Source organism: Maylandia zebra, linkage group LG7 (genome assembly GCF_041146795.1).
Source record: "Maylandia zebra isolate NMK-2024a linkage group LG7, Mzebra_GT3a, whole genome shotgun sequence".
Lineage (NCBI taxonomy): Eukaryota > Metazoa > Chordata > Actinopteri > Cichliformes > Cichlidae > Maylandia > Maylandia zebra.
The window spans coordinates 1,393,888-1,409,253 of record NC_135173.1 but is presented as its reverse complement, the minus strand read 5'-3'; the positions used below and the strand labels follow the sequence as shown (position 1 = coordinate 1,409,253).

Here is a 15,366-nt window from a genome sequence, read left to right as displayed (position 1 = left end):
AGCATGTTTACCTCAGGTTTTTAAAAAAAAAAAAAAGTTTTTGTAATTGTATTCCTGTTTGATTCTATAAGTGTGTTTTATCTCAGGGTTTTGAATAAAAATGTATTCCTGTTTTTTGCATGTTAAACCCTCTGGTTTTGAATAAAAAATATTTAAAAAGCATTCATCTCTGGTTTTTGAATAATGTATTCCTGTTTTCTGCACATTAAGCCCTCTGGTTTCGAATAAAATAAAATAAAAAAAAAATAAAAAATAAAATAAAATAAAAAATAAAAACATTCATCTCTGGTCTTTGAATAAAATAATAAAAGCCGACTCCTGCGACGCTATAACGCAGACGGGCTTTTTATCAGAAGACGAGATGGCTGAGGAAAGAGAGATGAAAAAAGTGTATTACGACCCCGGTAGCTTCGGAGGGGTAGATAGACTCCGACGTGCTATAGAAGATGAGACTGGTAAAAAAGTAGATGTCCGCAAGGTGCAGGATTTTTTATCTGAGCAGGACGCCTATACTCTACACAAGCCGGCGCGAGTAAGATTTAAGAGAAATAGAGTGTTTGTGACCAAACCCCTGAAGCAGCTTCAGGCCGACCTGTGCGACATGAGACACCTGTCTGAATACAACGACGGATTCAATTATTTATTAACCGTCATAGACGTATTTTCAAAAAAGGCTTACGCCCGCCCCCTGAAAAAGAAGACGGGTTCGGAAGTGACTGAAGCTTTCGAATCTGTGTTGAGAGAGAGTGAAATACCGGAAAATTTACAGACCGATGCGGGAAAAGGGTTTTTCAACAAGAGTTTTCAAGCTCTGATGAAAAATCACAGCATCTCCCATTTTGCGACCGCCAGCGACCTAAAGGCCTCGGTGGTGGAGAGATTTAACCGCACCCTGAAAACGAGAATGTGGAGATATTTCACCGCACACAATACCAGACGCTATCTGGAGGTGTTGCCCGATCTGTTAGAAGGTTATAACCGCAGTTATCACAGCAGCATTAAAATGGCACCTGCCGAGGTAAGCCTCGAGAACGCGGATCGAGTGTTTCGTAACCTGTACGGAACGACCCCCGCCCGTCCTAAAATAAAGATGAAATTTAAGAGGGGTGATCTGGTGAGAATATCCAAATTGAGAGGAGTATTTGATAAAAAATACGAACAGAGTTTCACGGACGAAACCTTTACTGTGATCCGGGTCCTTCGGCGCTCGCCACCCATGTATAAGCTAGAAGATTATGACTCCCTATCGAAGGATCGTTTTATGAGCCCGAGCTGCAGAAAGTGAAACTGACCGAGGACAAAGCGTTTCATGTGGAGAAGATTTTAAAGCGGCGCGCAGTCAGAGGCGAAAAACAGGTTTTTGTCAAGTGGAAAAACTGGCCGGATAAATTCAACAGCTGGGTGAAAGCCTCGGAAGTGGTCGGCGTATAAAAAAAGAGGCCCCTCGGATCATTCGGCTCATTTCTTTTAATTTTCTCATGGAGTCCGATGGGTTTTACGTGACCCTGCCTTCCAACGCCAGCAAGGACTTATTTAAAGATAACACCAGCGGCTGCTACACGGTGGATCTGGCCAAACCCCTCGAGCTGACCGGAGAATGGACCGTGGGCCTCTGCGAATTTATTTATCCGCGCACCTGGTACAATCTACCGTCGGACGCCTCCTACTTGGAGCTGATGCGGACGACGGAGGAGGAAGCTCAGCCCGTGGTGATTTTAAAATTCGGCAGGGGAGGTCATTACGGACGCGTTAAAGATCTATTGGATCACCTGGTGCCGGCGATCAAAAAGTACGACCCCTCCTTCGAGGCCTCTTTCAACAACATCACCAAACGTCTGGACGTCAAAGGAGACGGGAGCCATAAAATAAAGGTCTTCCCTCCTCTGGCTTACATGCTGGGATTGAAAACGAACGAGTGGTGGACTCTGACGAAGCGCTCTACCCCCTATCCGTGCGATATGAGCGCGGGCGTATATAACCTGTTTCTCTACACCGACATCGTTCAGTACCAACCGGTCGGTGACAGTTACTCGCCACTACTGAGTGTGCTGAACGTGAAAGGCGATTACGGAGACGTGGTGAGCGTCAGACACAACACGGTGCATTACCTGCGCGTATCTAAAAAATACATTAAAACCATACGCGTAGAAATTAAAACGGACCGCGACAGATTCGTGGATTTTGTTTACGGGAAAACGATAGTCAAGCTGCACTTTAAACCGGCTTGAGAATGGCGGCGCGTCTCCCACAGGACCCTCACCGTTTTGTGAGATATTATGAGGGTCAGGTGGGCGGATCCCTTCCGGGTTTTTACGGAGCCCCCGTGATGTACGGCAGAGGGATAGGATCCATCTTCTCCAGGCTGTTTCGTTTCGTGTCTCCTCTCTTCAAATCGGGGTTCGCCGTAGCTAAACCTCACCTGAAAACAGCCGCTACCAACATCGCTACAGACGCTGTGAAAAGAGTGATGGGTAAGCTGACCGAGCCTCGCCAGGAGGGGGCGGGGGGCATGATGGTCCTCTCCCGCAGGAAGAGGAAACGCCCTCCGGGCAAGCGGGTTAAAAATAAAAGCGCCGGAGTAAAAACTAAATCAGTCAAGACCGGCGGCGGAAAGAGAAGGAACCCCCAGCGGAGCTCGGACATATTTTAGAAAAAAAAAAAAAAAAAAGTCTCTCTTACACAAGAAATCTACCGAATGCACCCTGGCCGAACTGGATCTATTTTCGGCTCCCATGACCCAGCTATCTATAGAGGATAAAAAATATCAAGAATGTCAGCCCCTCTCTGCGTTGAACGACAACTCACCCATTGAATTTTTCATCCCCGGAGACGGGGAAAAGTATCTCGATCTGAACGACACCATGCTCCATCTGAGAGTGAAAATTACGGAGAGGGACGGGAGCGACATCCCGCCCGACGCCGGGGTAGCGCTCATCAATTACCCCCTCAATACAATTTTCAGTCAGTGCGACGTTATACTGGGGGATCATTTGATTTCGCAGTCCAGCGCCACCCATCCTTACAGGGCCATGATCGAGACGCTGCTCAACTTTTCAGAAGACACTCTAAAGAGTCAATTCAGCGCCGGTCTGTTTTACAAAGACACTGCCGGAGACATGGATTCTATAGTTATAAGCAACGGGCCGAACAAAGGGTTAAAACAGAGAGCCGTTTTCACGGCCGAGTCGCGAGAAGTGGACCTGCTGGGTCCACTCCACGCAGATATTTTCTTCTGCGAGAGGCTCCTGCTGAACTCTGTGGATTTGAGAATTAAATTGATACGCAACAGCGACGCCTTCAGTCTGATGGGAACTCGGGATTCGCAGTTTGCCCTGAAAATAACTTCGGCCTCTCTGTTCGTTAAAAAGGTCACGGTCTCGCCGGCCGTCAGGCTGGGGCACGCCGCGGCCCTGATGAAAGGAAACGCCCTCTATCCTCTTTCGCGCGTTTCTGTGAAAACCTACTCCATCCCTGAAAATTCCAGGATCTGCAACCAAGAGAATCTCTTTCTGGGAGCCATGCCCAAATACGTGGTCCTGGGCATGGTTCATCACGACGCCTTCACCGGGAGGAGGGACATGTCGCCTTTCAACTTTAGACACAACGACGTGGAGTATCTGGCGTTGTGTCAGGACGGCAGGCAGGTGCCCGCCAAAGCTTTCCAGCCACAGTTTGACCGCGGAAATTCGGTCAGGGAGTTTTACCACATGTTTTCTGCCACGGGGAGACACCTCAAAGATTTGCCTCTGAGCATCGACCGCCGGGAATTTAACGAGGGGTACGCCCTGTTTGCCTTTAATCTGGAGCCCTGCGAGGATGCGGACGCCCTGTCTCCTGTCTCCAACGGGAATTTGAGGCTGGAGATGAGATTCAGAGTTCCTTTGCCTCAGACCACCACTCTCATAGTATACGCCTGCTACGACTCCATTTTGGAGATTGACTCTAAAAGGCAGGTGCTGGTGGATTATTACTAAAAAAAAAAAATACATGGATAACCTTCAGCTGGAGCACATTCTGCATCGCGCCTTGGGAGACGTTTTCTGCGGGGTTTGGGCCTCGGACCAGCTGGCCTTTTTGAGGCGCGACTTTAAACCCCCCGCCTACTTTATAGTAAACACTCACCCCTCGCACTTGAGGGGAGAACACTGGCTGGCTCTGACTCTGGAAAGGGACGGTTCCTCCACTTTTTTTGACTCTTACGGATTCCCTCCCGACTTTGCTCACTATCCCTCGGTCATCTCAGAGTTTCTGGAAGACCGCTCTGACAAAATACTCTATCATGATCGTCAGCTTCAGCACCCTATGTCTGTCGTTTGCGGGCAACATTGCATTTTTTATCTATGTCACAAGGCTCAGGGGTTATACGTCGGCAAAATACTTTCTCTGTACTATAACGATGTGTTTAAAAATGATGACATGGTGTCTGACTTTCTGAAAGGACACTGCCCCGCTCGCTCTCGCAGAGGTCATCACGGGGCGTGCTCCTTACAAAAGTTTAAAGATGCGTGTATCGAATAAAGAAACGTAAACAAAAAAAAAGTTTGTTGCAGCGTTTTTTATTTCATTTGTAAAAAAAAACAAAACGTTTGTTTTACATAGAGGTCCAGGTCGGGGAAAGCATCTTTTTGACCCGAGAGGGTTTTCTCCCCCTTCGCGCAGGTGTCTGTACTCCCTCCTCCTCCTCCTCCACAGATTTAAGACGCACGTACTGGTCGCGAGCTCGACGGTTATGTATGGAGGATGAGGGGATGTTTGATTCGACCAAAGTAGTTAAAAACGCGTTCCATCCTTTCGGTCGCGTTTGGTTTTTACTTTTAAAAGAGAGGGAGAGGTTTTTAAATAGATCGATCATGTGCGAACCCCGCACCGCATCCCCCTTGTAAACGAATTCTCCCCTCTTTGTCCATCCTCCTCCCCCCTCCGCTAATTTCTGCATAATGTAGCGGGCGTTTTTGCGGTCTCGAGGGGGTAAGGATTTTAATACTTCTTCCACCATTTCATCCTCTTCCTCCTCCCTGGGCTGCTGCACCTGCTCCTGCACTTGTTGCTGCTGCTGCGCCTCCTCGGGCGGGAGGTGGAAAGTCACCTGACTCTCCTCGTCCCGACCCTGTTTAGAGAGTGTGAGATATCTCCGCAGCAGAGACTCGTATCTTTTGACTTTTTTGTACGAATTTAGCCGCGGATCCTCCAGTATGGCTTTCATCTTTTCGTCCAAATCATCTTTGGCAGTTTCTCTGACGGTAGGCTCGGTGGGTCGGGTCAGTTTTTTCAACTCGTGAGAGGGAACGAGAATCATTTTTTTAAACATCTCAGCATTTTTGAAATATTCCTCCCAGCAGGTTCCCCAGAATGGGTACGGCTGCAGACAGCAGAGGGAAAAGAAACCCACCCGTTTGTTTCTTTAAAACTTGACGTTTACGGTTTAAGCTCGTTCTCTTGTCGGCCAGCAGCCTGATGATCTTTTGCTGGCGTTTCAGTTTTTGGTATTGAGAAGCGGAAAGAGGTATGTTCCCCTTTAAAAGATTTAAAGCTATCTCGCACAGCGCCTGGAGGAAATCCGGGGAGCTGTGAGCGAGAATGTCTTTGCGTTTCTGCGGCGACGCGTGGTACAGAGCTTGCAGTAAGACTGCGTTTCTTTTTATACGCTGAGACATGGCTACTTGGGTTTGGGCAGGTAAATGACGGGGTACTGCCCCGGAAGCAGACCGGCGCGCACTCTGTAGCGTTCTGGGCACGAGGGAGTGAGATCGAGGATTAAATACCCGTGGGGCTCCTCGGTGGCGTCTTTGAAACTGTCTGAGAAAAATGTTTTTTGCGAAGGGAAAATCTGACGGGCCAAAATCTCATTCTGCAGCTTGTCTCTGGGGTTTTTAAACAACACCATATAATTGGAGTTTAAGCTGATGGTGCGGCTGTATTTACCCTGATGGAAAAGGTTCTGGGTCAGCATCATGACCGAGACGTTTTTATGGTGGCGGTATTGAGTGAAAATTTTAACCACTTCCTGGTGATCCGAGGCCTGAAAGATGACGTCATCCCGCACCACCAGAACGTCTCGGAAATCTTTGAAAGAATCAGGCAGCCCCTCGACAAATTTAATGTTTTTATTGGTCTTTGAAAGTTCCTCGTACATGGGTTGAAAAGAAGTATAAATCCACACAATATTCGCGGGCACAGTATCCATGACGCGTTCGCAGTTTTCCAAAACACACTTTACAAAATGAGTTTTCCCACACCCGCTAGGCCCCACAACGAGACAGGAAAAAGGCACTTTCAGTCTGTGATCAAAATCAGTTTCCTCCATTTTTTAGAAAAAAACAAAAAACAAAAACAAAACAAAACAAAAAACAAAAAACAAAAAAACACCCTAGTACCCGAAAGGCAGAGTTGTGCCGTCTGGAAAGAGACGTCTCTTGTCGTAAACCACGCGAAACTTTTTCTGAAATGATCTGTTTTTGAGCACAAAGCCTCTCTTATCCCTCTGAATCCCGTGCTGAGGGGTCTCGAGCTCCGCCTCCTTCATACCAGAAAGGTAACTTTCCACCAACCCGCTCATACTGTCAAAATTGACCCGGTCGCAACATTCTCTCGTCTGCGTTATACCTTTCATCTTTACCACCATTTTCTTTTTGTTTCTGGTCCAGTAGGCGTAACTCTTTGGACCCACGGAGACAAATTCCTGGATGGTGTCCCCGTCTAATTCGTCCGTGAGATCCCCTAGATAGTTGCCCAGCTCTAAAGGTTCCTCCCCCTCTTTCACTACGTAGATCAGAGAGTCGGTGTCAGTGTACAGAACGCTGCGCTGCAATTTTTCTAAATACTTGTAGAGTTTTAGACGGGCGTAGGCTGTGGTGAAAGCGGCGATGAAAACGTTATTGGTCACGCCGGGAGGTATCACGCACCGCTCGTTATAGCTCCACTGAATTAACGCCACTTCCTGTTTTTTGGTCTTTAAAAAAGAGACGTGTTTAAAGTCGTACTGGCCTGAAAAGACGTAGTTAAAAAACTGACTGGGCTTTCTGACCAGAGTGGTCTGAGTCAGGTTGGTTCTCTGAGCAAACTTTCCCCAGAAACTGTTGAGACACAATTTCGATACCTGCCTTTTGGCCGGATTCACCTCTATTTTTGACGGGTCTAAACGTATGCCCTGATGCCTGTGGTACTCTTCCACGTATTTGCTCCTCTCATCCTCGTCGCGAGCTTCCGGAGGATAGCCGGAGGCTTCCTGTTTGCCTTTGAGAAAAGTGTTAATATAACCGGCAAAAATGTCGCTGCTGCGGCTATCAAAGTGCCAGACCTCTGTGATTTTTGCCACTCTGTAACCCAATTCTAAGGCTTTGTTAAACTCGACGGTGACCCAGACCCCTGTGAGAGCTCTGGTCTCGTCGTCGTGAAGGCACGGGCCGCTTTGATGATTAGTCTCGGCGCAGGTGCGACAGAGGGAGAATATTAATTTACCTCCGGGGGTTTTGTACGGTAGAACGGGGAAATAGAGCCCGCGTGGCGGGTAAACGGTGGCTCTGATCAGCCCGAAATAACTGCGAGGGTCTGCAAAATTCTCTCTGATGATTTGGGGGTGATGCAGAGGGTAAGCGCGCTTGGCGTTGACGTAAGGGTACAGGGATGTGACGTCTACGTAATACACATTTTCTCCTGGCGAGGCGCTGTAACGCAGCCTCAAGGCCGAAGTGTGGCCTCCGTAAAGTCCCGAGTGAGGAGACAGAGGTTCCGGGGCTTCGTAGCTCCGCATAAAATTTTTAACCTCCTCGTTCGATTTTTTCATCTCGTTCCATTCGTGCTCCCACAGCGTGACCGTGCGGACTCTGTAAACGTTTCTCAGCTCCCGGAGCCTCGCCTCGGCGGAGGCGTGCAGGTCCCCGTAAGGAGCGCGGGTCAAAGGGCAGATTTCCTCGGGCCTGTAGCATTTTGGACAGCCGTGATAAAAGCATCCCAGAAATTCCCACACCCACTTTTCCCCGTTAATCAGCGCGTATCCGTCGACAAAGTACGGGCCTATTTTTTTCTCCCCTCCGGTTGTGAGAGCGTGTTGAATGGGAATTTTCTGAGAGCGAGCTACCCACTCCAGCCACTGAATGGACGCGTGCGAATAGGCTTTGAACCTGCGGCCATAGTTGTCGGGCGAGGGGATGGCCAGACTGTTTTCGGGTAGGAAATTGGTGAGAAACACTTTCATGCAGGCTGAAGCTATAGTGACGCAGCTGAAAGGGTCGACTTTAGTTTCGCCTATAAACCCGTCTCTGAACTTTACGCACGCCTCCCTCAGGATATTAACGTCGTTTCGGCAGTAATACAGTAATACAAAGTTAAACACCCCACGGGAGGCCTCGCCGTGCCAACGCAAAAACTCCTCCCGTTCGGAGAGGGACATGCGTTCTACCCCGTAATCCGAAGGAGGCGGGTACGGACCCACGTATTTTAAACGGTCCCGCGAGCTGAATTTGTGAGGAAAAAATCCCTTGGATTTGTCCTCGAAGCCTAAAGCTTTGGGCATAGCGCTGAGACGCATGGTGAGAAAAGAAAGCGAGTCTATGAATTTGAGAAGGAAATCGGATTCTGTGAAACATATAATTTTACTGCCTTGCATGATGAGAGAGGGAGTCATCCCCTCTCCCACCAGGTGACTTAGAATTAAATAGCTGTCAAACCCTTTCGCGTTGTGCGCAACGAACGTGGTCTCTCTATATCTTTTCCTTCTGTATCTTTGGAGAAACTTTTCAACGCAGTCTACACCGTAAGCGTGCCACTCTTCTCCTTCTAGAGATTTTGTGCACACTAGGTAAGGGACGTGCGCCCCCTCCCTGTCTGGGAAGGTTTCAAAGTCATAAAAGATTATGGAAGCGGTGTCGAAGCTTTCGTGTTTCAGAGGTTGAATGTAACACAGGTGCTGATTTTTGTCGGGAGGAAGCTCCGCGCGACAGATTTTACATCTGGCGGCTGTGCACCTGTGCTTTTCGCGACGGGAGAGGAGTTTGCAGTCTGGACATTTATACAATTGTTGACAAACGCTGAGGCCGGAACTGGAGTGAATTCTGGGTTGTTTGTGTTTCAAATAACACATGCGTGTGCGACATGATCTGTTACAATCCGTACAGATTACAGAGTCCAGAAAGTGAGTGGGGCACGCGGGGTCAAAACAGAGGTTGCAGCGGTTTTGACAAAAGTGTTCCTCTCTTTTATAATATATGACACTCCTCGCAAATGTACTGGATTCCTAAAAATGTTTTTAGATTTTTTATCCCGTAATAGTGATGTCGGAATAAGAATAAGTACAGCGGGTGAGACGTGTTTGGGTAGTCTGTTTCGATTAGCGAAAGAGTTCTGTCCTCGGGCGGGCGGTAAAACACGACGATTTTACGATTTAGTATTTGCTCGAATTTACCTATGTCGGTGAGGGTTACCTGGGTGCGATCGCTCAGCCCCGCTAAACGTTGCAGCTCTCTGCCGCGTTCCAGGGCCTGTTTATCTGTGAAATGAGGTTGAGTGAGGTGAATCAGGTTAATGGCGAAACACAGATTATCGTTTTTGTTTCTTACCACATACAGACAGCGTCGCTTTTTGACTAGAATTTCATCATCTAACGTTTTGCGAATCTTTTTACGCGGGTCATTGCCGCCTCTAGGATTTCTAATTACTTGCACAACAATTTCTAGGGGAGAGCCCGCCACGATCGCGCCGTTTGATTGTATCAGCCTGGCCAACAGGTCCTCAAAAACCGGTACAATGTTTTCAACGCTTTCGTCGACATTAAAAACAGAGTGATTTCGCGCGTGCTCGCTGATGATCTCCAGTTGAACCCGGTCGTTACGACTAACTTCCGGTCTCACCCTATCCGCTAGATCTACAAAATTATCCCTGACGTCGAGGTAAAATTGAGCGAGGTCGGTCGCTTCATCCGGAGAGGGAATGTTAAATACTCGCCTTATTTCAAAATTATTAAATTGTTCGCGGCGAGTCACCGCATCGTTCTGTACCCGAGATCCTCCTTGTTGATGCTCCGCAGGCCGCTCCTCCTCCGCGGGCTCCTGCTCTTGTTGCTGCACCTGCTCCTCCTGCTGCTGCTGCTGCTGCGCCTCCCTCTGCCGGTCGTAGAGCTGAAGAGCATTTTCTAACGGTTGCAGAGGATCAAAGTTCAGTAGACCGGCACGCCGTTCGTTTTCAATGTTTTGAAGGAGGGCTTGCAAAGCGTTTTCTAAAGGCTGTAGGGGGTCGATCGGTGGTGGGGCTATATTGTTTTCTATCGGTGGGGCTATATGATCAACGTCTCTGTTCATTTCTGCCACGGCTTCCAACAAAGCGTCAGGAATGCTGCGTTCTTCTGACATGATTTTCTTTATTTCTTAATTCACAGACTTTTACATGTGTATGCTTTTACTTTGCATCCCTTTACAGGTCCTTGTGTCGATATATTGATGCATATGCGCGGACTGTTATGCGTGAATGAAAGCGAGGTCTCCGAGGATTCTCTTCTTATGAAGTAGCCGTCGACCTGTAAGAAAAGACGGACAGAATGTAATTTTTAAAACTTACATTTTTTATAGAGCGGAGAAGTTTATTAGGATCGATTCATCCCTCGTCAATTACCTCTCAGTCTCCTGAGAGGAGGAGGAGGAGGAGGAGGAGGAGCTCTGGACGGTTCCTCCTCCGCCTGATTTTCTGTATCGGTCTCTGTCGAGAAATAAAAACAGAAGAGAGAAAAGTTTTAAGAAAACAATCTCCTGCTTCCTATTTTTGAGAATGAAAAAAACTTTTATTTACCTCGCTCCTCCGTCCGATTGTCTGTAGCGGGGGTTTGAATAGGTATATCCACAATCTCGGCTGTCGAGAAATAAAACAAACTTTTAAAAATCCGCTCCAAGTCGGGAGGGGCGGTATAGCACACTCGGATTACTCCGTCACATCCTGTTATTCAACAAAATGACGGATAATGCAACATATTGTTTACCTTCGGATTTAAAAGCTATTTTCCTGCAGTTCTCCTGGTATGCGGAGACGAAAATAACATCGTCTTCTTCTTTTCGCTGCGGCGGCGGGGTCTGTATATTCTCGATTACCGCTGTCGAGAAATAAAACAAACTTTTAAAAATCCGCTCCGGGTCGGGAGGGGCGGTATAGCACACTCGGATTACTCCGTCACATCCTGTTATTCAACAAAATGACGGATAATGCAACATATTGTTTACCTTTGGATTTAAAACTTTTTTCTCCGCAGTTCTCCTGGTTTGCGGAGACGAAAATATCGTCGTTTTCTCGCCGCGGTCTTTCGCCGATCGGCAGCGGAGGTTCTGTGGGGAGGATGGCATCTAAATCGCCTCGGAAAACGGCCGGATTTATGCTGGTATTCACCGCACTATCAATAGCGTCTGTAAGTAAGTAACAGAGTTTCATTGAAAAAAGTCTATCTAAACTTATTTAAAAAATGATATATACTTATTTAATCGCACCGTAGTCCACTTGCGTGAAATCATTGATGTAGAAATCTAAAAGAAAGTAATCAAATTATTGACATCTCTGTTGATATATAATTTAAAGTCGTAAAGAAAAAAAGGCTTACCGGGGTGAGGTACGAACAGTTCTGGCGAGATGGCCCTGGCGCTCTGATCGGCGGCGTTGTTTGAACGGAATGCTGACATAATATTCACGGATTCTTCCTCGCGATTGGTAGAACTTTCACAGTAGGGGCTGAGCAGATATCGGCTCTTTTGACTCCCCTCCCGTTTCTTCTCTCATTTTATCCTCGTCTAGCGAGGCATCTGTTTTTTCGCATCTTTCTCCTGACAATATTGTCAGTTAGAGAGGGTTTTTTTTTTTTTTCTCATCCTTCGGGTCTCTGTGTGTGTGTGTGTGTGTGTGTGTGTGTGTGTGTGTGTGTGTGTGCAGTCGGGAGAGTCGGGGTATCCAATTTCCTTTTTTTGAATGCCTTCTTGTGAACGCTGTCTGTTTTCCACATTCTGCAACGGTAAAATACGACTTAGAGGCGGATATTTGTTTTACCTTATGGGCAACAGTTGTTCTTGCTCACCTCCTGTTGACAAAACTCGCCTCATGGTTGACTCTGAGAAAAAACCTCTTTCCCACAGAGGGGAATAAACTTATTCGAATATGAGCTTTTTTCACATAAGGCTTATTTTATGGGGAGATGTACGAAATTATTTACCGGGTTACAAGCAATGATAATATCGGCTGTTGACTCCTCATTTTCATTTTCTGTCTATTGAGAAAACCCATTGTAAAAGTATTGAAAAAAAAAAAAACTCTACCAAGGAGCAGGCTGCGCAAAAGCTACCTCATATAGATGTTTTAATAATAATAATAATTTTTTGGAGGACGCGTTATAGGTTATAAGCATTGAGAAAAAACTGATATCTGCTGTCTCATTCCTCCTTGACCCGCGGTGTGTGTGTGTGTGTGTGTGTGTGTGTGTGTGCGTGTGTGTGTGTGTGTGTGTGTGTGTGTGTGTGTGTGTGTGTGTGTGTGTGTGTGTGTGTGAAACAAGAGCTCCTGTCACGGCTATTATGGTTTGTTTTTCAGTCTCTTGTAAAAAGGACTCTCAAAGGGAAAAGTAGTATTCACTAAGGGATATTTATTCATTTTTACACATACGGGGTAGGCAGCCTGTAGGTTACAAGCGGATAGAAAGTTCTTCTTTTCATCACAAGCTATGGTGTATCTTAAAGGTTTTTTTACTGCGTCTGTATTATAGGAAAATAAAATACTATTGAAAGAAACGGTTCTCTACAGGAAGTCACTCTTTTTTCCCATTACAAATGCCGGTGCAGCTTAAGAAAGTAAAATTACATCCGCTATTGTAAAAAAAAAGAAATACAGAGAAAATTGTCATAATATCGAAACAGAATTCAAACTATGAGTTTGCGGAAAACTAACTGCCGCTCTGTCTCTCTATACATCACAGAATCATCTGCTGCATCACCGCTGTGCTTCAGGAACCCTCTCTGATCTCCCCCCAGCAACCATACCCCTCCCCTCATGCTTAGGGAACATGACGCATCAGGTCTGAAAATGACTAGACACTTCCGGAGTATTTCCGGTAGGGTCATAAGGTCCGGATCGAGGCCTTCCATAGTAAATATGCTGTATTTGAATATGTCATATTTGTGCGGCTAACTTAGCTGCTTGACCTGCAAAGTTATTGCCTTTAGTTATTTCTGATTTATCTTTCTAATGTGCAGCACATTTGCATAATGCTAACTGTTTTGGCAATATTATTACATCTAATAGTGTTTTCAGAAGACTTCCATGTTGTACCGGGTTTCCAGTAGATGTAATCATTCCTCTGTTCTGCCAGATTTTTGCAAAGTGGTGCACTGCTGAAAAAACATACTGGCTGTCAGTGTATATATTTATATCTTGGCCTGCGTGCAATTCACATGCACGTATGGCTGCTTTGAGTTCTGCACTCTGAGCGGAGTGTGAGGATGTTAGCAGTTTTGCTTCTATCACTCTGTCTGCTGTCATTACTGCATAGCCTACACAGTTTTGTCCTAGGCTATTCTTAGACACTGAGCCATCTACAAAAATGTCACTGAAACCGGGTTGTGGTGTGCTGTGAATGTCAGCACGTGGCTTTGTCTCCTCATCTAATTTTTGCATACAGCAGTGTGGATGACCTTCTTCGGGTGAGGCCAAAAGTGTGCTCGGGTTCAGCTAACAACATTTCTTGATTCTAATGTGTGATTGCGACAATAAGATTCCAACATATGAGAGCTGTCTCGCATGTGTGAGGTAGATCAAATTGGCTTGGAGTAGAATTGAAGTCACTGCGTGGGGTACTCTGATTATGTGCTCTAATAGGGTGATAAGGTACTACAAGGTCATTAAGATAAGATGGGGCCTGATTATTTAAGCCCTTGTATGTGAGGAGCAGGATTTTGAATTCTGGATTTAACAGGAAGCCAAAACAGGAGAAATCTGCTCTCTTTCTAGTCCCTGTCAGGACTCTTGCTGCAGCATTTTGGATTAGCTGAAGGCTTTTCAGGGAGTTTTTAGGACATCCTGATAATAATGAATTACAGTCGTCCAGCCTGGAGTAATGAACTAGTTTTTCAGCGTCACTCTGAGACAGGATATTTCTAACTTTAGAGATGTTGCACAAATGGAAGAACGCAGTCTTACATATTTGTTTAATATGTGTGTTGAAGGACATGTCCTGGTCAAAAATGACTCCAAGGTTCCTCACAGCGTTACTGGAGGCCAAGGTAATGCCATCCAGAGTAAGAATCTGCTTAGATACCATATTTCTAAGCTTTTCAGGGCCGAGTACAATAACCTCAGTTTGATCTGAATTAAGAAGCAGAAAGTTAGCGGCCATCCAGGTCTTTATGTCTTTAAGACATTCCTGCAGTTTAACTCATTGGTGTGTGTTATCTGGCTTCATGGACAGATAGAGCTGGGTGTCATCAGCATAGCAGTGTAAATGTATGCTATGTCTTCTAATGATGCTGCCTAAGGGAAGCATGTATAATGTAAACAGAATTGGTCCTAGCACTGAACCCTGTGGAACTCCATAATTAACCTCAGTGTGTGAAGAGGACTCTCCATTTACATGCACAAACTGGAGTCTATTAGATAGATATGATACAAACCACTGCAGTGCAGTACCTGTAATACCTACAGCATGTTCTAATCGCTCTAATAGGATATTATGGTCGACAGTATCGAACGCTGCACTGAGGTCTAGCAGGACAAGCACAGAGATGAGTCCACTGTCAGAGGCCATAAGAAGATCATTTGTAACCTTCACTAAAGCTGTTTCTGTGCTGTGATGAGCTCTGAAACCTGACTGAAACTCTTCAAATAAACCATTCCTCTGCAGATGATCTGCTAGCTGTTTGACAACTAGTCTTTCAAGGATGTTTGATATGAAACGAAGGTTGGAGATTGGCCTATAATTAGCTACACGCCATTTCCTCTCCAGCTTACGAGTCATCTGCTTTAAGCTACATGTTTGAGAATTATACCACGGAGTCAGGTACTTCTGATTTGAGGCCTTAGTTTTCACAGGAGCTACAGTATCCAGAGTCGTAAGTAGTGAGGAGGTAAAATTATTAACAAGATAATCGACCTCTGTTGGAGCCGCGTTCAGATAGCTGCTCTGCTCTATGTTAGTACAGGGCATTGAAGATGATAACAGTGGGTGGATTATATTCTTAAACTTAGTTACAGCGCTTTCAGAAAGACATCTACTGTGATAAAGTCTACTCTCCACTGCTGTGTAATCAATTATTGTAAATGTAAATGTTATCGGGGGGCAGGGATAGCTCAGTAGGTAAAGTGGTCGCCCCATGATCGGAAGGTTGGCGGTTCGAATCCACTTAACGGCTACCCTGA

At 46.2% G+C, this 15,366-nt stretch overlaps 1 protein-coding gene across 1 annotated transcript; it reads left to right on the top strand.

Moving 5' to 3' along the window:
• Positions 1 to 2,732: 2,732 nt before the first annotated feature.
• Positions 2,733 to 3,974, top strand: LOC143419615 (uncharacterized protein F54H12.2-like). Its single transcript, XM_076887024.1, has one exon. The coding sequence runs from the start codon at positions 2,733 to 2,735 to the stop codon at positions 3,972 to 3,974; it is 1,242 nt and encodes a 413-aa protein (XP_076743139.1).
• Positions 3,975 to 15,366: the final 11,392 nt, after the last annotated feature.